The 23,250-nt window shown below is 42.5% G+C and overlaps 3 protein-coding genes and 1 long non-coding RNA gene across 5 annotated transcripts; all 4 read left to right on the forward strand.

Annotated features, from left to right (window-relative positions):
• The first annotated feature begins 312 nt into the window (after positions 1–312).
• LOC105279315 lies at positions 313–4,230 on the forward strand. The gene is made up of 3 exons (XR_893912.3): positions 313–1,056; positions 3,381–3,594; positions 3,672–4,230. It is a non-coding gene; the product is annotated as an uncharacterized LOC105279315 (long non-coding RNA).
• A 2,842-nt stretch (positions 4,231–7,072) lies between these two features.
• Positions 7,073–7,715, forward strand: LOC105279314 (trypsin inhibitor). The gene is made up of 2 exons (XM_011338988.3): positions 7,073–7,247; positions 7,528–7,715. Exons 1-2 carry the CDS (start codon positions 7,145–7,147, stop codon positions 7,707–7,709), a joined length of 285 nt encoding a protein of 94 aa, XP_011337290.1. The 5' UTR covers positions 7,073–7,144; the 3' UTR covers positions 7,710–7,715.
• Positions 7,716–10,508: 2,793 nt separating this feature from the next.
• LOC105279313 (CCR4-NOT transcription complex subunit 7) lies at positions 10,509–14,143 on the forward strand. The gene is made up of 7 exons (XM_011338987.3): positions 10,509–10,666; positions 11,070–11,155; positions 11,819–12,004; positions 12,096–12,255; positions 12,384–12,660; positions 12,744–12,884; positions 12,952–14,143. Exons 2-7 carry the CDS (start codon positions 11,140–11,142, stop codon positions 13,072–13,074), a joined length of 903 nt encoding a protein of 300 aa, XP_011337289.1. The 5' UTR covers positions 10,509–10,666; positions 11,070–11,139; the 3' UTR covers positions 13,075–14,143.
• Positions 14,144–14,226: 83 nt separating this feature from the next.
• Positions 14,227–23,018, forward strand: LOC105279312 (protein mesh). 2 transcript variants are annotated; one of them, XM_011338986.3, is made up of 15 exons: positions 14,227–14,910; positions 15,444–15,685; positions 15,922–16,109; positions 16,189–16,504; positions 16,720–16,888; positions 16,966–17,223; positions 17,358–17,554; positions 17,625–17,770; positions 17,858–18,139; positions 18,238–18,707; positions 18,831–19,105; positions 19,286–19,712; positions 19,780–19,962; positions 22,368–22,518; positions 22,592–23,018. In XM_011338986.3, the coding sequence occupies exons 1-15, from the start codon at positions 14,472–14,474 to the stop codon at positions 22,686–22,688; spliced, it is 3,840 nt and encodes a 1,279-aa protein (XP_011337288.1). In that variant the 5' UTR covers positions 14,227–14,471; the 3' UTR covers positions 22,689–23,018. The 2 variants fall into 2 exon arrangements, with proteins under 2 accessions (XP_011337288.1, XP_011337287.1); XM_011338985.3 differs by lacking the exons at positions 22,368–22,518; positions 22,592–23,018 and adding an exon at positions 20,318–21,488.
• Positions 23,019–23,250: the final 232 nt, after the last annotated feature.

Below are 23,250 nucleotides of genomic sequence, written 5' to 3' on the forward strand. Positions count from 1 at the left end.
CCCTCGGTTCGTATGCTCGTTCGTTCGTTCGCAAACGATAACGGTCGAACAAAGAACGGTCCAGCACCGGACGTAGCAAGCGCTGGACGTAACAGGGTAACGCAGCTGAATGCCCGAACGCCTGAAGCCAAGTATCGATAAGTGGTACAGCGCAAGCTGTGGAGAACGGTTTGGGACGCGGGGAACCGTACAACGCGCGAGGGCTTTATAGCGGTTGATTGCGAAAGAGGAAGGGTGCCCTCGCACGTTAAAAAGGTGCGAGAGATAGAGACGGGAGCCTGTGTGTAGGTGGAAAAACGGCTCGTTACTCGCGGGAAAGATCGCGCGCGTATCATCGCTTGCGCGCGCTGCAATGAGCCCGAGGCACGTTCTGCATGACGTGTGCTTCATATACATACAAAGTATCTCGAGCGAAACAATTAAAAGCCATTGTAAGCACTGACATGACAGCCGATAGCTGTCTGTCAGTGCGCATGGTGCGTGTGCACGTCTATTTTTGTGTGCGTCTTGAAGAGATCGCAAATCGTAGATCGCACGTTACGGAACGTTCAACGAGATCCATCCGACCGCGTCTGATGGAAAAATGATCTGTATGATAATTGCGTGACAGTTAAATAAGATTTTCGCAGACGAGAAAAATATACAGAGATATAATTAGAATTCCATAAATAAATGTGTTGCACGTTCGTTACTGCCGTTACTGCATGTTATGCAATTTGCGTTGGCCTTGCGGTTATCATCGCGTGACCCCCATATTAAACGAGCGACTTGTAATGACAGTGAATGGAACGACCGATGCTTCTGCTTCTATGACGAATGTCTAGCGAACTTTCGAACGGAAAAATAGCATTATGCAAACTGCGAAGAAAATATAAAAATATTATATACAGATTCGACACAGGAGTGTAACGCCATGCCGTACTTGTCAGTGCTAAAATAATGCTGGATCAGTATTGGGTAAATAATTGGACCAGCATTGGGCCAAGAAGTGGTCCCGTATTGGGTAAATAACTGGACCAGCATTGGGTCAAGACAAAAGTAGCAAGACATTATTAGGTACGTGTAAAGCAAAGACTAATATTCGTCCAATATTAAGTAGTAATGGAAAATATGGATCATTTAATTATTTTAATATTAAAGATAGTTTACAGAAAATTATATCTCCCGATATTTATACCGCAGAAGACATACTTTTAATGATAAATATTGATGGTGCATCAATTTATCAAAGCTCCAAAAAGCATATTTGGACTATTTTAGGCTTAATATATCATCAAGAATATGATGCTAAACCATTCGTTCCTATAGGGATATATTATGGTGAATCAAAACCAAATTCAATAAATGAATTTTTAGTGATTTTGTTGATGAAATTAATGATTTAATAACAAATAGTATAAATATCGGGAATTCACATTATAATTTTGATATTAAAGCTTTTGTATGCGATACTCCTGCGCGCGCATATATTAAACGTTGCAAAGGACACGGAGGTTTTTTTGCATATGAACGTTGCGAAATAAAAGGAAAAACGGTACAAAATAAAAGAGTATATAAAGGTATACATTATGCGGAACGTACAAAGGAATCATTTAGAAATAAGCGACAATTAGAACATCAGTCTACTAAAGAAGCATCACCATTACTAAATATTATAGGATTAGATATTGTTAAGTCAGTTGTATTAGACCCTATGCATCTTCTTTGTTTAGGAGTTACAAAACATTTATTACAAGAATTTCTTCATGGTAGTCGGTATCATAGAATCGGTTTACATAATATTACACTTTTGCAAAACTTACTGAATTCTATTGCACGCGATATCCCAAAGGAATTTCAAAGAAAAAATTTTGATCTCTTGGATGTTAACAATTGGAAAGCGACTCAATTTAGATTTTTTTTATTGTACTGTAGTGGCTTATTTCTTTCTTATGTATTACCATATGATACCTATCGACATTTTATGCTTTTATGTGTGTCATGTCGTCTTTTATCAACTGAAAAATTGGCTTTACAATGTACCCAATATGCTAAAATTCTTTTAAGAAAATTCGTTAAATTAATGCCAACTTACTATAATGAAACTTTGTTAACAATTACTGTCCATAATTTGATTCATATTGCAGATGATGTCATGCATATGAAAGAACCTTTATTTAAATTTTCTGCATTTCCTTTCAAAGATTATATTGGATTTATGAAAAAACTGATTAGAAATACACCTCATATTATTCCACAAATAACAAGACGTCTGCATGAAATGCAAGAGAGATCGCCATCCATACAATGTCGTTATCCCTTTTTTTATACTATTAAAATACATACAGATATATCGATAGGATATCCTGTGGAAACAACTGAAGATAAGATAATATTGTCTAGTATTAGATTAAAAAGTTTTACATTTACAACATCACATCCTAATAATGTCGCAATTATGAAAAACGGCGAGATTATAAAAATTAATAGCATTTTTGTCCGGGATAATAACATTTCTGTTGGTTCTGTGGTAATTGAAGGTAAACACTTACTATTCCATCGTAACGTATTTGATTATCCTATTCCATCACGCGAAGTTGGTATAATGTACGTTCATAAAAAAAACTATTATAAGAAAATATGTTAAAGATATTTTAACAAAATGCATTTACACACACTTAAATAATAAAAAAGTAATTATCGTAACATATATTACGATATCGTCATTTTCGCAGTGCCTGGCTATTACCCGAGTAGAAATTTGGTCTGGCATGCCTGATCTAGCGTATGCCAAATAAGGTCCGAATACGATTTTTGATCGGTATACCGGTGACTTAAAAATGTGGCGTGTTAACAAAAATTACAGAAAAATAATAATCTGTAATTTAAATTCAATTTCTCAAAAACTGGTAACTTTAGATGTGAGCGATGGTAAAAAAGAGAGGATTTATACGATGCCATTGCTACACATGTAACATTGGTGTGTAAAAAAATATGTAAAAAATTAAACACTGTAATAAATCCACTGTGAAGATATAATTTCAATACTTTTGAAATGACCTTTACCTTGCACAAAAACCACTAATTTATACTTTGATGAATGCCAGGATGAATGCATCTAGAAAATAATATAAAAAATAATATAAGAAATACAAGAAAAATCTACACAAATTATAACAAGGTTATGTCTCACGATTTCAACTCAGTTACAAACTTTATTCTCGAAAATATACTCACAGTTAAAAGAAAATAGTTTCTTCGTAACAGAAATTATTATTCGGCGACAATTCGACTTTTAGTTACCAATAATACAGAAAATATAGAATAATATAGAAAACCACCAAAGAATGCTTCAATAACTAACGCCTGTATAAAAAAAAAGAATTTCAAAATATTCACAGTTCTCATTTAGCGGACAACACTCCTGTTAAGGAATTCCTACAAGAGAGAACAGTGGTTCTCCAAAAAGTAAAACGATTCAACAAACTTCAGCTGAGCTTTCACAATCTACAGAGTCTTTAAGAAATTTTACAAGAAGAGGAACCGAAAAAATTTGTAGAACGTCTTCTGATAGAGATGAAGTCGATGAAGAAGAAGATAAAATGGATAATAACAGTAAATTTCTATTTTTATGTAAAGAAAACGAATAATACAGTGATAAAAATGAATTGTAGTAATTGATGGGTTTTCAGCAATTTACTCACAAATATTCGGAAGTAATAAAGAACCTTTACAAGTGAAGACATTTGAGGCTGCGATCAAAGGTGTCATTAATAATACAACAGACTGAGCTGGTGGACGTTCGAGGCGTCAAAAAAAAAACGAAACAATTAAAACGAATATCTGATACTGAAGATGAGATATAAAATTTTTTAATCATTCAACTATTGTAGAGTAAATAAGGTAGATAATAAGGTAGATAATTATAAGTATTTCAGGTGCAAAGATAAAGATAAATGTTTTTTTATGTTAAAAATTTATGTTGAAAATACCAAAGTATGTAATTAATATTTTTTGGCGCGTAGTGAAATAGATTCCAAAAATGAGTAACCATGCAGTTACTATAATTAATAAGAAATCTTATCCGACCACCTGATAAACATTGCCAGTACATCGCGAAATTAAGAATTTGTACTCATTTTAATATTTTTTGTTGATATTATAAAATTTGATTTATGTTAAGAACAATGTAATGAATACGTAATAATATGTAATAATAAAAAAATAGAAATATATAGTATTTTTATTCCGAACACATAACGTTTACCTGATCAGGACCTTATTTGTAAAATGCGTTACATCCCTTATCCGGGCCGAATTTGGTTTGTCGAATCAGGACCGAATGTCAGAGCCGGCATGCTTTATTCAGCCCTAACTTTTACCAAACATAATTTCTACCCGTGTAGCAGCGCCTACCTGTTAACGCTATCACTGCTGTTAAATTCAAAATACATGAGCTTCGCGTGGATTTCGGCTTGAATTAATAAATTTCGGTGCGTGAAACAAAATTCTTTATAACTGTGATATTATTGGATCGTGCGTGTCATTAAATGTAAAAATGTATCTGCGATTCTGAAATTTTTCGCCAAAGTTTCAAAATTCAATAGGTTCTTACAAGTTAAAAGCCCGTTTAAGGGGACTTCGGAAGAAGACGCGATTCATTTATTTCGCACTCTAATATCGACCGGAAGCCGCCGTTCTCCGATATCGGCGCAATATCTCAAAGAACGACCGCGCTATCGCTTCGATAAATTCCAATCGGCACGCGAAGAGCAAGAAAGAAGAAACCGCGAAATATTTCTCCGAATTTATCGCGTACACTTATTGCTTGCGAATTCCCTCGTATTTTCCCATCGTCTTGCGTCGTTTTTATCTGATTCACGCGTTGCGTTTGCTCTAGTGCGACAGCATTCGAAGACGTCGACCTGATCGTGAGTTAACATATTCCACGGATGGATCATTGATAGTGCCTTGTTACATGTAAATCGCCGCTTTACCGCCGGAGATGGATCGCTCGAACTAATGGTATTTTTATCGATCGAAGCAGATTGCGAATACAATACTGATTTTTATAACAATTTCCACATGCACTTTTTTCATGTACTTGAAAATGAATAATTGAAATTAATACTATTTATTATTATTATTTGACAGAATTAATAAAACTTTTTATGTTACTATAAAATATCACGGACGTTGCGAATAGATCGAGTTGTAAAAGGTTTGGAAAAAAAAGTTGTAAAGGGCTTGGAAAAGCGAAAGCGCAGCGTAAAACTTCGAGTGAGCGTGAGGGCGACGATTTGGAAGCAAAGTTCCACGACGTTTCCACTTTGGATGACACGTGTCGCATAAAAGCCGATCGTGATCCGAAGAAGCTCGTATGTATGATCTTTAATACATCGCGAACGACGCTTTCTCCCATAATGAGATGGCATAGGAAGTATTATCGTGTCTTGAGAGAACAGAGGCGCAGGGGCAGAGCAGTAGCAGGGAAGAAACCGCTACATGATCGAAACGGTTGAAGTTACCGTGAGTTGGCTGACACTCAAACGAAACTTCGCGGCGAACTAATTTCGTAAACCTCCGGGATAACCGGTGCGCTTAATCGAAATGAACCCGTTGCTCGGATTTTACGATGTGACACTTAAATCCGAAGGAAGATAAGTGAATCGGCTATTTTCCGAGTGCAGCACTTGAATTTGCAGTCGTGGCGTCACGACAAAATGCACGCACGGTAAATCCGCGAACACGGAATGGAATGGAAACAAACTGGAAATTTCAAATGAAATTTTCAAGGGAAACTGCCGTGATTAAGATCCCCAGTTGTGGAACAACTTCGCCGCTCGACAAGATGAACGATTTTGCATTTGCGGCAAATGTTTAGGCGTACGCGGTATCGATTCGAGAATGGATCGCCCTTCGTCGGGCAGAACGTTTAGCACGTGCAACGGTCCTAAAGCGGCCACGGACACAAGAGGCGGTAATGCATCTCGCTTCCAACCCAATTCAATCTAATTGTTGGCGGCGGACTTGTTCACCAGTATGTGTATGGTGACAGGTAACAATCCGCGCTACTCACTACGAGAATGATGGTGGCATATATATTAGTAGCGTGAGTTACAGAACGGAAGAGATGCTGTTTCCTCTTGCGGTTGGTAGTTTCACGGTTCACAGGATCCGATAAATCGTTAGACAAATCGTTAACCGTTTAATATCGAATTCTGTTGTTTGCAAAACTCTTGAAGATCGCCAATCATCCGAGGGAACATAATCTGAATAATCGAAAATGGACTATAAATAAATATAAATGAGAGAAGAGATTCTGTTGCAATACGCGTGTCACATGTCGAGTACATCTTGCATATGTATTTTTTGATATATAAAAAAAAACCGACCGTGTGTACGTGACATCGGGTGAATTTTGTGTTTTAACGTGTGCAATACCTCTCGCGCGATGTTGGGTTTCGATATGCGGGAGATAAATAAATTTTTCTCATTTATGTGCTGGTCTCGTTCGCGCGTTAGTATCGTGACACTTGCGGGATCTGTTACGGATCCATATTAATAACACGGCTAGATATTACAAAACGATTTCTCTCTCGCCAAGGTGCGGCATATAACCAGCCAGCATCGGGGCACACACGCATCTGTAGTTATAATACAGAAATTATACCGTGCGCGATTGGGAGCCTGTGTTTAAGCGTGACGGAAACGAGCCGTGAGCGACGTGCTGGTTCCATACGGGGTGTGTAAGATCGGTACACGCAGCTAATTCTGCGATTGGTACCTTTTTCTCGTGCACGTGGCAAGCGTAGTCACACGCCGATAAACACGTCGAGAGTTCGCGCAATTTTACCCGCATTGCCATTATCGAGCGATTACCTCCGCGATGTGACAAAGTATAAAATGTCGCTGACAGAGCCGCATTAGAACATTACCGCAAATTTTGCGCATAGACGTGCCGCGCGTTATCAGCCTGAACAATTTATAAGCTCTCTCATGCGCACGTAAATAAGATTAGACTTTATTTCGTCGTGGGGGAATGATAATCCCCTCCCGCGAGAATCGCACTCACAACAGTTTATAAAAGGGGAACTCTAGAAGAAACTCAGAAAACGAGCAAGTGTTGAGGTACCAAAAGTCGAGGTACCACATATGCACGAAGATGGGCTTGAAAACGTGCTTGTTATTTGCATTTATCGTGGTAGGCGTGTTAATGCATGTTGATGCAAAAGAGGAGAAGACGGAGACATTCGTCCAGCCATTATGTGAGTATTTTTTGCCACGTCTTTTCCTCGTCTTGAATTTCATAGATTCAGTGCATCGATCTTCCGTCATATTGATACAATATAAATTGTTGATGTAATGCGAAAAAGATCTGAATGTTCTACAAGATTAAGATTTAAAAGCTACAATACGTTAGAAACAAAATATTGAAGTTGGACACGATTTCTTAAATTGCGATGGAAACTAGCAAGAACAATGCGCTGTGCGTAATTCGATGCTTCGCTCTTTTCAGTCTATTGATCTTACATTCGTTTGCTACAGTTTGCTCCTTGCGCGCCGAGGCTGGTCTCTGTAAAGGACATTTTCGCAAATATGCGTGGGATGCAGTTTCAGGAAAATGCGTCGAATTTTTATACGGTGGCTGTTTCGGAAACGCAAACAATTTCCAGACCAAGGAAGAATGCGAGCAGATGTGTTCATCGGCAACACACAAAACTGACTAAACGAAATTTCGCTGAGACTTAATGAGGAACTTTCGGTAAAAGAACACGACTTTCACAATGATAAACTCTGATAAGACAAAAATAGAAACACGTGATCTGTTAAATATCATCAAATATATTGTAAATGTCTTTTACCCCTTATTTAACGTGTAAATTTTCACCGTGCAGGTGTCATAAAAAATAAAAAGTTAAATTCATCTCGCAGCTACAGCAGAAAGTATTGTTTATGTAATATGCAACTTGTCATATATATAACAAATATTATGCACTTGCTAGCTGTCCTACATATATATTCTGTCCTTCTAATTGGGCACAGCTTGACGATTTCACCGTTATATTTGTGCAGTTTGCATATGCGGAAGGACCCGGCTCGTTGAGATAAAAATTAACATATCTGCATGTCGGTGAAAGAGTAGCTCCACGTATAAATATTTGCTTAACCAGGGGACATAACTTCTTCGTGGAGAGTTCCGCAATTTAAGTTTCTTCAAAATACTTCAAAGCAGAGAAAACATGCTCATATCTTTTAAAACAAATTTCCGTAAAACGAGTGTATATGCGAATATATAAAATTTTAAAATATGTACATCGCAAATAAAATTAAAATAAATCGAGATAATTATGAATATTTTATATATAAGATAAACTATTAAGCTTAGCGAAAAATAAAAAGATATTAAAATACTTATTTAGCCTCAAATTTGTGCATAAAATTTTTAAACTATAATTTCTGAAAAACTTTTAAGCTTTTACTTACTTTACTTATTTTATAATCACTATGATCAGTATTAAATTATGATAATATTAAGTTACATCATTTTAGATTCATTCACTGTATTGATGAATCAATTCAATTTCGAGCAAGTCGCGAAACAACGTTACCACGATTGATGGCCATCGTTATTTGTTCTGATAGAAAGATATTAGGCCCCATCAGAGTGCACGCTCTTGATCGCTTCCGGCCTTTTCAATTTACAGCGGCAAAGAGGATCGCTTTCTGATCTGCATAACTTAGAGCAAGTTCTTGCGTGAACGAGATAGCTTCCATGGAGGAAGTTGCTCTAAGTTATATGGTAGGAGACAAGTTGCTATATCACTTTAGAATTTTACCAAGAGGAAAACTAGCGTAACGTACGAGGAATGTAATGGCAAGATTTGTACGTTAATTTTTAAAGCAAGCTGATCTACGCAACGCTTTGCGGCACAATAATACGCGGGATCATAAATAATAATGTCTGTTAAAATTGTAATGCGTATACACGTGTGCTGTAAATTTATGAATTTACCTAAAGGATGTTCTCATACATTTTCCAGAGCTTCAAGAATGGAGATATTCTTTTTCGGAACTGATAATATAATCACGGTGATATAATTAGCCAGGTAATAATAATCGGGATGTTGAAAAGGGGATAATAAAGTTGCCATTATTTTTAGCAGGGTAAAAACTTAGACGTCGATTTTGCTGGTTTTCATGGATACGGGAGAAAACATTGCGTCACGTAACACGCGGAGCTGAATACGCGCTGAAGAAACAATACGGTCACATACATATACGGCACTATGTTATCTCTGGCGTGGCGCATATTTTAATATAATAAATTTATAAATGCAGCGTAACGCGGTGTACACGGCATATAATTTCTTTTATGGAAATGCCGCGTCGGAATGTAGTGAAAATATTTTCCGCATCACACTCGCGTCCTCATGTCGAATAATTTCAATGAAAAATCATTATTTCTCCGCTTGTATAGCCGAAGTAAATTTATTCCGCACTGCACGAAATTGAAAACGCACGGAAGAGCGCGTGGAAAAGTCTATCAATAATGCCGTACTTTACGCAATATTTACGTTCATACTTGTGAACGTTATCACCTTTAGACGCTAACGCTTTTCGACCGCACGAATTAACATTTGTTCCGCTTATTAAGCAATTATTCATCATGTCACTTACCAATTATTGATGTCAAGTTGAGCGTAATTATCGGCACCCATTGTCCGCGCGTTCTCCATTTTGAATTCCAGTTTCCCGCCGCGGCTCCGATGATCGCCAAGAGGACGTTAGCACACAACAGAGCCTTTCGAGGACAATCACGAGATGTTGTAATTTTGTTTGAAACAAAGCGCGTATGCGGAAAATAAGAAGATTGCCTCTTTTGTTTTCTTCCTTTTCTACCATTTTCTTTCGCAATTACTTAAGACTCGAGGTTAAATGGCATCGATCGAGTCTCCTCTTACACGCTGCTCAGTCGAATCACGAGCATTTGTTCAATGTGCCATTGAAAATAGTATAAATAACGAGATCTTTATGTTTAGAGCGCATTACCTGAAAATAACAGCTTAATTTGATATAAATCGAAACGTACCGAGAACTGTTTCCGATCCCGCATTTGAATCGTATTACTGCCTTGATTGCGTCACTTTTCGCTCAGAGATACCAGAGACTCGTAGCGGAGTTTCCTGGAACTGACTTTCCCGCTGAAGCGTTCGTAACCTCTAATCCACCGGATGGTCAGCGGCTGCAAACTGATAACCATGTTCCGCATCGATATTTCATTTAAGGAAGCCGGCTGTTATTCCGCAGATGAGAAAAATCGCTTTAAGTAGCATTAAAAATATCTCTATGAGTTTCTATCTTCCCGGGAAAAATGAAGTAGTAGTACGAAGCGAGTATGACTCGCCGGGCGGCCATAGTTTTTTCACTAGGTAACAGTCTTACCTTGCGCACGCGCATTCCGCTTCGGCAGCGCCTGCCTGAAAAAGGCGCTGACAGAGGAAGAGAGAGAAACGGAAAGAGAGAGAGAGAGATCCGCGATTCCGCGCTATTGTATACTGTGCCGTCAGGAGTCGTTTGAATTGTTCATGCTTTGACATAACAGGACCGCAGGTTCGACGGTGCAGTCTCGATTGATTCGCTTCGTATTCGTGTATTGCCAGCCAGGAATACATCATATTGAGAGGTACGGCTCGCCGGGCGTTTATCCGATCGCGAGAACCCCCCGACAGCGGTGCCTCACGTTCCCTACGAGCCACATAACCTGACCGCGTCCGATGATAAACTTCTCTGAGAAACTGAGTATTGTGTCGCGCGTTGCTCGCCTACGGCGATCTCTCGTTCTCGCGCGTGTCCGTGCCCTCGCGCTCGCACCCCGCATCTCACCCTCGCGCGACGTCCACTGTGATGATCGCCGTTGTTTACCCGTGAGCCCATAACCTGCTGATAGCGCAACGTAGATTGAGAGCCTGACGCTGGTCCCTCTCAGTCCTGGCGGGGATATTTTTATAGCTGACCTGCATGAGTCGCGTCTGCAATCTTTTCGCTTTACCGCCGCCGAGTTCTAATGACCGTCTGTCGCTCCACAGTGATATGAAGAAGGAAAGGCCGTGACGGAGGCAATTTGAGGACAAGAGCAGCCCCGGTGAACGCAGGACCATGCCTTCAGCTACCGGTGCGTAAAACACATGCACACAGTTAAGTTTCTGTCTGGAATCGAGAAAAACGTACCGATGCCTCTGCGCCTCCAGGCACTGCGAATGATGCGTTGTACATGTAACGTTCTGTGCTGCTGTCGTACAGTCTTGGGAGTTTTCGAGCTGTGCAAGTAAAGAATTCCGATTGGATAAGAGAGTTTTGGTTCCTCGAGCGGATGAGAGTACGTAACATGTTAATACGCGTCGTGAAGCTATTAAGAAACATGCAAACACTGTTGATGCCGGAGAAGGCCTGTGTTTTTACAAAATTTGCGAAGAGTGCACGGCCACTGGAAGGTGCGCTACAGGCAGAGGCGGTTTAGACAAGCTTTAGGAAGTAACGTGATCGATTAAGAATGTAAACACCTTGCAAATAAAGAAGTCAGTCTTTTAGTACATGCATTTATAATTTTGTGTATTTGACTGCATGAGATGGACAAGTTTAGTTCTATGTCTTCTTGAACAAATTGTTGTTTTTTTAGTAAAAATGCTCCCTTTCATGTTCCCGGTGTTAAAAGATTGACATCTGTCACAGATTCCTTTAAGAGTGTTCAATTAATATTTTAATTCATCGGAAGATAGATAGAGGAGAAGCGCGTTTCCTCTTTGCTAATGATGCTCAACTAGAAAAAACATTTCAGGCGGGACCAACCCGATAGGACAGCAGAAGGGAGGGGGGACCATGCCGAGTAATGAGGAATGTGGAATCAGAGATGTATGGGGACACAACTTGGAAGAGGAGTTTCGTACAATTCGTCAAGTCGTGCAGCAGTATCAGTACATCGCGATGGATACGGAATTTCCGGGTGTCGTGGCTAGACCTATCGGTAAGGGAGGCGACGCTGTCGCAGGATCTTATCTAATCCTAAGATAAACATGAAGAACCACGAGTATGAGTTTTGTTTGAATCTGGAATAGGTGAATTCAGGACTAACGCAGACTACCAGTATCAGCTGCTGCGGTGCAACGTGGATCTTTTGCGAATAATTCAACTTGGCCTCACATTCCTCGACGAATCGGGAAACACGCCGGGCGGTAGCTATACAACATGGCAGTTCAATTTTAAATTCAATTTACAGTGAGTACACGTGAGCTGCGGCGGCTCAAGCGATTCGCGACGAGCCGAAGCGACTGGATCGCGTGACGTTTTTTAACTTTTTTTTTGGCAATTCTAGTAATGAGACATGTACATTTTGTTGTTGCTAGTGAAGACATGTATGCACAGGATAGTATAGACATGCTACAAAACAGTGGTATACAGTTCAAGAAACACGAAGAGGAGGGCATCGATCCTCTAGAGTTCGCCGAGCTACTGATGACGTCGGGAATCGTACTTGTCGACGACATTAAGTGGCTGTCCTTTCATTCTGGCTACGACTTCGGATACTTACTGAAACTCCTCACGGATCAGAAATTGCCACAGGAGGAGAGCGAATTCTTCGAGCTCCTCAGGATATACTTCCCGACGATATACGATGTAAAAGTGAGTGCAATCAACGAAGAGCACAACGTGAGAAGCACATGAAATTGCACGTTTTTCATCCTTTCACTTTCGTCTGCCCGCAGTATCTGATGAAATCGTGCAAGAACCTAAAGGGTGGCTTACAAGAGGTGGCGGAACAGTTGGAAATTCAAAGAGTGGGTCCCCAGCATCAAGCTGGCTCCGATTCTCTCCTCACTGGAATGGTCTTTTTTAAAATGCGGGAGGTAAGTGATTTATCATTCATCAAATAGTTGCGAGCGAGATGCTAATTGGTCGCTTTTGATCTTCCAGATGTTTTTTGAAGATAATATTGATGATGCAAAGTACTGCGGGCACCTATACGGCTTGGGAACGTCGTTTGTCATGAACGGACTTGCAATGGAGAGCAACGGAGATAACGCCTCGACCTCGTAATGTTAAAGAGAGAATCAACCGTAACAGAGAGAGATTATTTCATTACCAATAAAACGTTACAAAAAATCCTTTCACCTAATGATCAAGTGTACGGCTCACGTCCGCAATATTATACCGACATTGCCGTAGGTTCCGTTGAACACACGTGATGCGATTCGGACACGTCTCCGCCTCCGGATATATTCAGTATCGCAAAACTCCGCTCCCCCTCATTTTCTTTTCCCAGTTTTTAACTCTTTTGGATTTCTCCCCCGCGTGATGACTCCTTTGTAGATTTCTTCTGTGATATGTAAACTGTCAATCGAAAAATACCCGCAACCGAACAGCATAAAAATGAAGAAAAAACGAAAAACAAAGAAAGATGTAATATAGTTTTCTTTTTGTAAACATTTGGACAATATTGATACATAAGATACCATACTGTGCAGTACAAAAAATCCCGCATAACTCCCTCTACTTTTAAGATCCTTGCAGTATACATATCTAGGTGAACCCCCTCCCCCCGAACGATGCGTACAGAATCCGCTTAACGTGCCGTGTATTCGAATCCGGAACGCAATGTGTATATGCCGCATTATGTAAACGTATCTATCTACTGTTGATATGTATATTTATTCCATGATGGATTTTTGTAGCGCGATAACACTTTTAGCATGAAAAAAATTCATACGCATTTTAGAAAACCTCGAGATGGAAGGATCGAAGCGCACCGTTTTCTCTCTACGCGTTTTTTTTTAAGTTAAGCCGCGATATGGAACATACCCGAGAATACAAGAGAATCGTACGTAACGTTTTTATTATACACGTAATAACATACGATTATTCCCCCCCGGCACGAGCGATGCATACATGTAAAAAGTGTCGTTAGAGTTTTAAAGACGAGGTGCGTCGCCTCTTCATATAATATTTGCTATATATATTGCACATTGTTTTATTGTAAAATCCGTCTCGTCTCGCCGAAGAGATAGGAAGGAAGAGATTTTGGTACATTTTTCGAACTCTCTAATCGTACTAGAAAAACTGCTTTGTAAATACCGGACAGTTGCAGAGACCGAATAAATAATTTGCCTCTAAAGTATCGGCTTTCGTCAATGCACATGCGACAACGAGCGAAAAGGATCGAGGTTTCGTCGGCAAAACGATTTTTCAACGCCTGTTTTTCACTCAATGACGAGTGGATACGCCCTTTTTCTAAGTGGGACGCGTGCGTTCGTCGTTTTTCCTGTTGAACGCGTATCAACGCCGTGTACATCTACCTGTAGTAAAGAGATAAATGCGCGTTATCATTAGAGCCGATGATATCAGCATCGTTATCGCAACTTGTTACCCGGGTCCCAGTTCAGTTTCGTCGTGCGTACTAAGGTAATTAGTTCGTTCATCACTCCGCTCCCACGAAAATGCGGTCTCGGGCGTCGCGAAAGCAGCCCGATTGCGTTTTCGCGTTGCCGCTGTGGATTGTCCTCGCCGTCTGCGCCGTTTCATTCCTCACAACGCGTCCCGTCGTCGCGACGCAAAACGCGAACGAAACGTTCGAAAGTGCATTCGGATTAAATTTGCCGGAGTCGATCGAGAACCATAATGCGGAAGGGGATGACGCATCGCCGTTGCATGTGACGAAGGAGGAGGAAACGCCTCTGGAAATCGAGGATCTCGCCGTGGAAGAAAAGGATTTGCCCCCCGTTGAGAAAACGGCCGGCGAGGACGACCTGGTCCAGATCCTGCCGGAAAGCAAAAACACTTTTTCAACGGAGAATGAATCCGGGACGGATTCACCCTCTGTTCAGGGTATCGCCGGTAAAATGGCGAACGAGAAGAATGGGAAATATGTGAGATACGGTAAGTAATTCGTTATCAATGGGCGTGACCGAGATTTCGTAACGAACAGTAACGAAGAAACAACAACGAGCGCGGAATCCGTTTGCACCTGATTTGATTTGTGTGATTTCGCAAAAATGCGTGTACATCCACCCACGCGAGATCGCCCGTTCTTGAAAATCGCGATTCGAGAAGATTTAATTCTTGACGCGCGATTTACGTGTCCGAATCTTTTTCTTTACGTATGATAGAGGCAATCCGTATCACGCAGCTTATCGCGGAGTTTATCAGTTACTCACTTTAACGTGAATCGGGGATGATTCATTGGATGTGACGAGTCGTTTTAATAGATTATGCGCTTCTATGAAATCGACCATCGATTTTAATCGGGTTGCGATTATGAATTTGTTATCATTAATGATAGAAAAATTGAATAATATAAAAAATAATGATATTAATGGCGCCTAGCGATTGCGATTGCAATATATTATATCAAGGATTGTTATTGTTATTATTACAATTTTGTTCAACGCTTGTACGATGCGCACTTGCAGATTCGGATTCACCTGATGCTAACAGATACGCGCCTCGCCCAGAGGACCACGTACCGAACTATAAAATCACGGACACCAGGCTGAAAGAGATTAGATCTCAGTTCATGTATTGGTACTTCGATATGGGTGGCCACGATGGGAGAGGAGATTATCAGTCGTCTTTGCAGGCGACGACGCTCCAGATACACAAGAATCTAAATTTTCAGTTGCCCTTCTTTGGCTTTAGATTCAATTACACACGAGTACGATCGTATTTCTTTTTACAAAAATTACTTGCATAATTGTTAATTGTTTAGATTATTTTTGTTTTATTTATTAGTACTCAACTAAATTTTTAATCAAATTTATATGCATTTATATCGAGATACGTTGCGAATACGTTCGAAAGTTCAATTCATTATTCGGACATTCACATTTTTCACTCTTAAGCAAAGAGTTTCGTTTGCCGAAGATAATGAGACGTTACGTAACGTTTTAGTTAACTGTGAACGGTTATCTGGAATTCAGCGACCCACCGGAACATCTCACGTATCCGCTCGTCTTCCCGATAAAGGATTGGCCTAGAAAGAACGATCCCAGTTTCATTGGCATCTTTTTCAGCAAATGCCGTATCGGTAAAATAAGAGAAACGGACATCGATCAAAGGAAGCCGGGAGTGTATTTCAGGTACGCGCACGAAATTAGCACGTTCTTGCGCATTCTCGCGAATGGCGACAGAAATTTACAGCCAAAGATCATTCCTCAGGCTCGAGAGGGACCTGGAAGGCCGAACCGATCAGTTCGGCGTGGAGATGCGGGAGCGCGTGATGTGGGACATTCGTCAGGGTGTTGTTGGCGCCGATTCCTTCATGCCTAAGCACGCGCTCATAGTCACCTGGAAAAACATGTCATTCACCGGTGGTATCGACTTGTCCCTCCACAGAACCAATACGTTCCAACTGATTCTGGCCACCGACGAGGTCTTCACCTACGCTATTTTCAATTACCTCAATCTCCAGTGGACGAGCCACACGGAGGCGGGGGGTGACACGACCACGGGCGAGAACGGAGTTGCTGCATATGTAAGCGTGATCGGCGGAACGTCCTTCTGCCCTCCTGCAGCAACATACTCTTTCACGCGAGTTTTCGTTAGATCCGATTTACTTAATTCCACTGTTTATTGCTAAAAGCTGCTTACATAAGGAAACGCGCTGAAGTAAAGAGTATTTCGACTGTCGGGGAGACGTAAATCATCTCGCGAGATAAGTGACTTACTCACGAAACCCATTCATCTCAGGTGGGATTTAATGCCGGGAACGGCACTCAGAGTTACGAGTACAAGCCCTACTCCCAGGCGACCACAATACGGGACTTGACGAGTAGAGGGTGGGCGAACGGCTTCCCGGGCCGACACATCTTCAGGATCGACGAAAAGATAATGCTGGGCACTTGCAACAAGGACATCGGTAAGGAGCGCGAGGATTTTTTTTACGCTGATCAGAGTGCACAATGTATTATGATGCTCACACACGATGATGCACAGCTGGCGCTCACCTGCCGCTGGTGTTTGCCCCGGAGAGCGGTAACATGCTGGGCGGCACTGTCGTCAACATCACGGGGCCGTGCTTCAACGAGACCCAAAAGATCAAGTGCCGCTTCGAGCACGAAGTGGTGATAGGCACAGTGATCGACAGGAACCGCGCGATCTGCGTGCAACCGTTTCTCAAGTACGAAGGCTACATACGTTTCTACATCGCCATCGACAGTGGGACCTACGACTGGAAGGGAAAGTACTTCGTCGGTGAGATCTCCCTCGCTTTTCTCTCGCCATCGTTTTCTCCTTTTCCCTTTTTTTCGACTACATTAATTATTCGTGACACATGGTGATGCCATTTTATTATTCGTGATAAGAGCGTATGAAATTTCCGCCCGCAGAGACCCCGGCGACCGCGACGGAGAGGATTATCTTTACCGATAAAGAGGCCATTCACAGGAAGGACCCACCGGAAATCAAATTTACATGGAACGCGTACAACTTGACGAGCAACATAGGCGCGGGGGTACAGATTTCGCTGTGGGGATACAGGGAGACCAAGACGACGCCTGAATTCGAATTCATCACGACGCTGGAGGTACGCGATAACGAATCCCCGATGGCAAATGAATGGGATGAATAATCGATTACGTTCTTACGTGTTTCAGAGATCGTATACCAACATCGGCAATTACGTCATCAAACCGGCCAAGTACCGGAACGAGTACAATCCGCAGCACATAGACATGGCGTTTGGATTCATCCAAATTAACTTGACGGAACCGCAACTGTTTTCCGGACTCTCGATAACGCCGTACGTTTCGCAGAGGAGACCGATAAAAGCTTCTTTATTTTAATTCGAACGACCTTTAAGTGATTCTCAATTTTAATTCCAACGCAGGAGCTTGTGGAGCAGGCCGATCCCCCTTGGATGGTACTTCAGTCCTCAATGGGAACGGCTGTACGGTTCGAAATGGTCGCAGAGGCTCTGCGACAAATGGATCATGAACGATCGATACCTGAAAAACTTCGCCGCCGAGGTGCCGCTTTGCCCCTGCATCCTGGATCACGCTCTGTACGACAAGGGAAGATTCCTCCCGGATTACAATTGCGACAAGGACTCGAATCCAGATTGTTATTACAACCAGCACGCGATGCACTGCGTTAGGACCGGTGCGCCCAAGTGAGTGATCCATTCTATATCCGTAGCAAGCGCTACGAGCAAAGCGCTTGAGGCAATTTTTTATAAGTAATCATGATCACTTAATGTATTACTTTCAGCTTGGATGGTTCAGAGCAGCAATGCTGCTACGACAGGAACGGCTTTCTCATGCTGACGTACGACCAGCAATGGGGATCGCGACCGCATCGATCGCACAATTTGGGCTACTTCCCCTGGAACGAGGCTAACAAGGTGCCAACCCTCTCGCACTGGTACCATGACGTGGTGCCCATGTACTCGTGTTGTTTATGGCAGGAGGAACAGGCGGTAGGTTGCGAGACGTTCCGTTTCGAAAGGCGACCCTCGCAAGATTGCATCGCCTATCAATCTCCGGCGGTGGCGACGGTGTTTGGCGATCCGCACTTCGTTACGTTCGACGGTGTCGAGTACACGTTCAACGGCAAGGGTGAATTCGTTCTGCTGCGGGTGAACGATCTCAGGGATAAGCTCGACGTGCAGGGTAGATTCGAACAACTGCCGGACAACATTCACGGTGCGGTGATGGCGACGCATCTTACGTCGGTGGCAGGTATGAGGGTTTGTTTCTTCATCTTAGGGATTTCCTGGAAGAACGAGTAGAATCTCGAAGCTTTATACTTTTCGGAAGATCATTGAAGATATCTTAATATTTCATTGTCTATAATGTGCACAGCGAGAGGAAACAATTCCGCCACTATCGAGGTTCGTCTGCGGCCCAAGCACGCACAGTGGCGATATCGACTCGACGTCTTTGCGGATGGTCAGAGAGTATACTTCGATCGACCCTCCTTGAGGTTCCAACACTTCACAGGAGTTGTGGTTTACACTCCCACGTACATCCTGAACCAGAGCGAGGTCATCATCATGTTCGACACCGGTGCTGGCGTGGAAGTCGTGGAAAACGAGGGTTTCATATCCGCGCGAACGTACCTGCCGTGGACGTATCTGGTAAGGAACGAATGCGCTATGTACATGTTGTTGCATCACGCAAATATAATATATGTTTCACGTAATTAATAAAATATTAATTAATAACAAGCACGGCGAACGTCCAACAATAAGTACACCAAGAGAATCAAGATGCATCGGTTAGAAATTTTTAGGAGATTCTATTTATCTGTTGTACAGAACAAAACAAAAGGGCTATTCGGCATCTGGAATTTCGATGTGACGGACGATTTGACAAACCCGTCAGGATATCAGGTCCCCGTCAACAGCGTGAATCATTCGGAGACCGTTCACAGAGATTTCGGGTTGCACTGGATGCTGGAGGACAAGGAGACCAAGCTCAAAGGAGTCGCGTTATTCCACAGAGAGTTCGGTAGGACAGCAAGTTATTACGCTAATCGTACGTTTCTGCCGGAATTCCGCAAGTTCCCGAAGGAGATACTGCCGCCGAATCGAACGAACGACATCAATCGCGCGATGGATCTGTGCGGCGAATCGTATCAGTGTCAGTACGATTACGTTATGACCTTAAATCGCGACTTGGCGCACTTTACCAGAAACTACTACGACACTTACACCCAGATCAGAGCGTTAAACAACAGAGAAAGTAAGTAAAACTTACCGCGAAGTCTGAATCATACATATGTAATACACGCGGACTTAATTTTTTTCAGTCGTATCCTGTGGTGTACTGGAGACACCGCGGTTCGGGCGTAAGAGCAACTTCCTGTTCATCCCTGGGACAAAAGTGAGCTTCGAGTGCAATCAGGACTTTACTCTCATCGGCGATCAACGTCGAGTGTGCACACCGGAGGGTCAATGGAACACCCCAGAGTACGGATACACGGAGTGTCTTCGTGAGTATTCCTATACTATTGTTCGATGCATTAAATTTCCTCCTTGCTGCGATTCCCGCCCCGCAGCCCCGCTTAATGATCCTAAACGAAGTCGGAGGATAAGGGAAGGAATGAGAGATCAGGCCGGTTGAATTCTAAGTTTAACTCTAAGAAGCGACGTTAAGTGATTCAACGCAATTCCATTGAGTTTTAACTTACAAATTGCAGTAGGAACTTTCATTTACCGAATGCTGCTCTTGTTCTCTTCTTCTCTCGTCCGTCTCGATGCCTTGTTTCCCTTCTGGGGCTTCGATGGGACTCCCAAGCCGACATGCCTTCTCGTGCGCCACGATTGATGCTTATTATATAAATGTAGGTCGCATCGAATACGTTCAGCGTACGGCGTGGACTGTAATGGGCATTATTAGCGCCGTGTTAGTTCCCATCATGGCTTGCATCGCCGGCGGTTTCCTTTACATACGAAGGAACCAGAAGCGGGGTGGCTCCACGAAGTCATGGGGCTATACCGGCCGCGAATCCGGTATCGACAATGACTCCACGTTGTCGAAGATCAAGTCGTTCGAGGATAGGGCCATCACTCCTATTAGTGACGCTAGCACGGTCGAGACTAATAGCGGCACTAAGAAGCGACGTAGTTACGACAGGGTCTACCGCACACATGAGCCCTTGCCCAATAGACCGGACGTTGACTTCGAGGACAAAGAGTGGGATCTGAAAGAACCCAACTCGCCCGCGGCTTCGGGCTCGGATTCGGGCACGGATTCGATTAGAAAAACGGGCAGCCCCACCAAAGAGAGCGACGTTTGAACTCGTGTGCTCGTCTCAATAGCGGTTGTAGCGTAGAAACGATATTGTTACCAGCGACAGGAGGGTTGCTCCATCCGCACGCGTCGTTACTTGAATCAATGGATATGTGTGTGTGTACGTGTGCGTGTTCGTGTGTGTCTACTGAATGTATATGTGTGCGTGTGTGCGACCATGACAGTGTATCTTGACGGCGATTGCAGATAATAACGTACATCCTGCACATGCAAAATTAGCATTATAGATAGATTGTAGACGGAATTAATTTCTTCACGATTTTATTCATACGAAATAGATCAAAATTTAGCGTTAAAAAATTAGTTGCAGATAAGTCTTTTTTTTATACCGTTGCGCGCGACGTGCCAAATATAACTTCATTGTTACTTCCATGTTCAGCGTTGCTTCAATGTTCTCACGCGTAATTAACACGATACGAAAACTACTGTTCTTGCTGTGGAATAGAAATAGTTGCGGCATTAATTGTTAGAGTGCATAACTTGGAATACACAATCTATTATCGCTCTATCGATAATCCTAATACCAATTAATGTAACGCATAAAACGCCACGCAGTGGCTTCGTGGCACTAAACAGTAACAACAATCTAATTACAATTATAACCAGTTGGCGCGATGTCGTAACAACCACTGCAATTTAATCATGTTATGTACTTGCGCTCACGTTACTGTAAAGGTTTGTGTTAATAAAATTTTATACATCACATTAAATCGGACGACGGGAAATTTCTATTCCACATGCATGCGCAGAATGTTTACGATTACGGGGAGAAACTAATTCACGCAATTACGATGCAGCGACAGAACGGCATTAGATGGAATGGAAATTTCCGCCGGAGTCATCAATTCTTCCTAGAACACCTACCCCCACATCCTGCGTTTAAGAAATTTTATTTAATCATCAACGCCCAGTTCGCGAATTATCAGCGGAATCACCGTTTATCACAGTCGGCGCTTACAAGTATAAGCGTCGCCAATAATCAAGGGGTTGAGATACGCTTAATACCTTTCACGCCACTCCGCTCGAACGATCCAGGGCGTATTGTTTTCCCAACAACGGCAATGATAGAATAGAAGGGTGGTTTTGTCCGGGTTAAACGACGGCACACGAGAACGATCTGCGCGTGGATTGCCTTGGCACGTTCACGGGTTTCGCTGCGGGGGTGGTGCCCGGGTCGCCGTCAAGACCCGTGAGATGTACGGATTGTTTTCGCATGCTTAATCTAAGCAAAACCCCGCTTCTATTCTATCGGCGCTTGTCAGGAAAACAATGCATCGCATACGAGCCGGATAGAATGGGGTCCACCGTAAAGCCTCCCGAAATTATCCGTATCTCGAAATCAAAAGTAAATCTAATTTGCGATACATGCTTTTTTCCTCATTATCAACATTGAAAATGAAAAAAATTAGCATTTTGTTAATTGATATAACGATCGCGATCGGCGATCGCATCCACGTAATTTACCGTTATAGTACTTGCGACTTGTTCGCTAGACATATTCATCCGAAGACTGACTGTCTTTCGATTCGACTGTCTTTTTTCTTTTTCAAACGAATACTAATTAGCAATAATCTTGTTACGCAGGCAAGCAGGAGTACAGCTCTCGTCAGGCGGGTGTTACGACCGGTATAATACTCGCTTGCTTGGTACCCATCTTGCTGATAGTCGTTTGCGTCGGATACCGAATCCTCAAGGGTCGCAAAGAACAGCGCGAGCAGGACGAAGTCCTAGCGAGGTACGTTATCATTCACTTTATTCATCAGCAATTTCAGTGGATAAAGTTTCATGCCGATATAATTATTTTCTAGGACCAGGCAAGCGGAGCTGCAGCGGATGCGGAAGATCGGCGAGGAAGAAGAGCCCGTCCCCTACACGAGTTCAAGCAGAGCCACGGAGATCAATTAGGAGATCCTCCGTCAATTAGGAGATTCTTCGGGACGTGGAGTTTTTTGTACGATATTACTCGTCGCATCATCCCACATTATCCGCCTACGGTCGACCATCGTCCCCGCGGTCGCAGGGTCGTCGTTTCATCCCTAGACTTATTTAAATACATTTAAATATATTATATTTTGCACACTAGAAGAGCAGCGTCGCTTCGCAAGGCGACAGCGCAAGCTCGCCTCGAGCATCATTTTTTTAAATAAATATGTAATAACGTTATACGATATGTACAATAAGATAAGAGAAGGTGGAGTTTACTCCAGGCGCGAGAATAAAGTATCCTCTCTCAAACTCGCCACGAACGACGGACGGTATCCCGTCGTCGCATTTCCACCCCTTTCCCGGAACTCGGTCCTCCCGGAGGACTCACGAAGGGATTTATCCGCGGAGGTGCCACCCCGGCAGCTGCGGGCACCGTTCGTTGTTGCATCTGACAGAGATGCAACTGCCATCTCGTGCCGGGAACGACGGCCTGGCCCGTTGCCGACGGTCTCATGAGAGCTCAAGAGCTTCGATCGAGCGC

The sequence above is a fragment of the Ooceraea biroi genome, chromosome 5 (assembly GCF_003672135.1).
Source record: "Ooceraea biroi isolate clonal line C1 chromosome 5, Obir_v5.4, whole genome shotgun sequence".
NCBI lineage: Eukaryota > Metazoa > Arthropoda > Insecta > Hymenoptera > Formicidae > Ooceraea > Ooceraea biroi.

Excerpts from the sequence above, each read along its gene's own strand:
- LOC105279314 (XM_011338988.3), top strand. The coding sequence starts at position 7,145 with ATGGGCTTGAAAACGTGCTTGTTATTTGCATTTATCGTGGTAGGCGTG. Across the intron at positions 7,248-7,527 it reads GACATTCGTCCAGCCATTAT|TTTGCTCCTTGCGCGCCGAG; the intron begins GTGAGTATTTTT and ends CGTTTGCTACAG.
- LOC105279313 (XM_011338987.3), top strand. Across the intron at positions 12,256-12,383 it reads AATTTTAAATTCAATTTACA|TGAAGACATGTATGCACAGG; the intron begins GTGAGTACACGT and ends TGTTGTTGCTAG. Across the intron at positions 12,885-12,951 it reads TCTTTTTTAAAATGCGGGAG|ATGTTTTTTGAAGATAATAT; the intron begins GTAAGTGATTTA and ends TTGATCTTCCAG.
- LOC105279312 (XM_011338985.3), top strand. The coding sequence starts at position 14,472 with ATGCGGTCTCGGGCGTCGCGAAAGCAGCCCGATTGCGTTTTCGCGTTG. Across the intron at positions 15,686-15,921 it reads TTAGATTCAATTACACACGA|TTAACTGTGAACGGTTATCT; the intron begins GTACGATCGTAT and ends GTAACGTTTTAG. Across the intron at positions 16,889-16,965 it reads CACTTGCAACAAGGACATCG|CTGGCGCTCACCTGCCGCTG; the intron begins GTAAGGAGCGCG and ends GATGATGCACAG.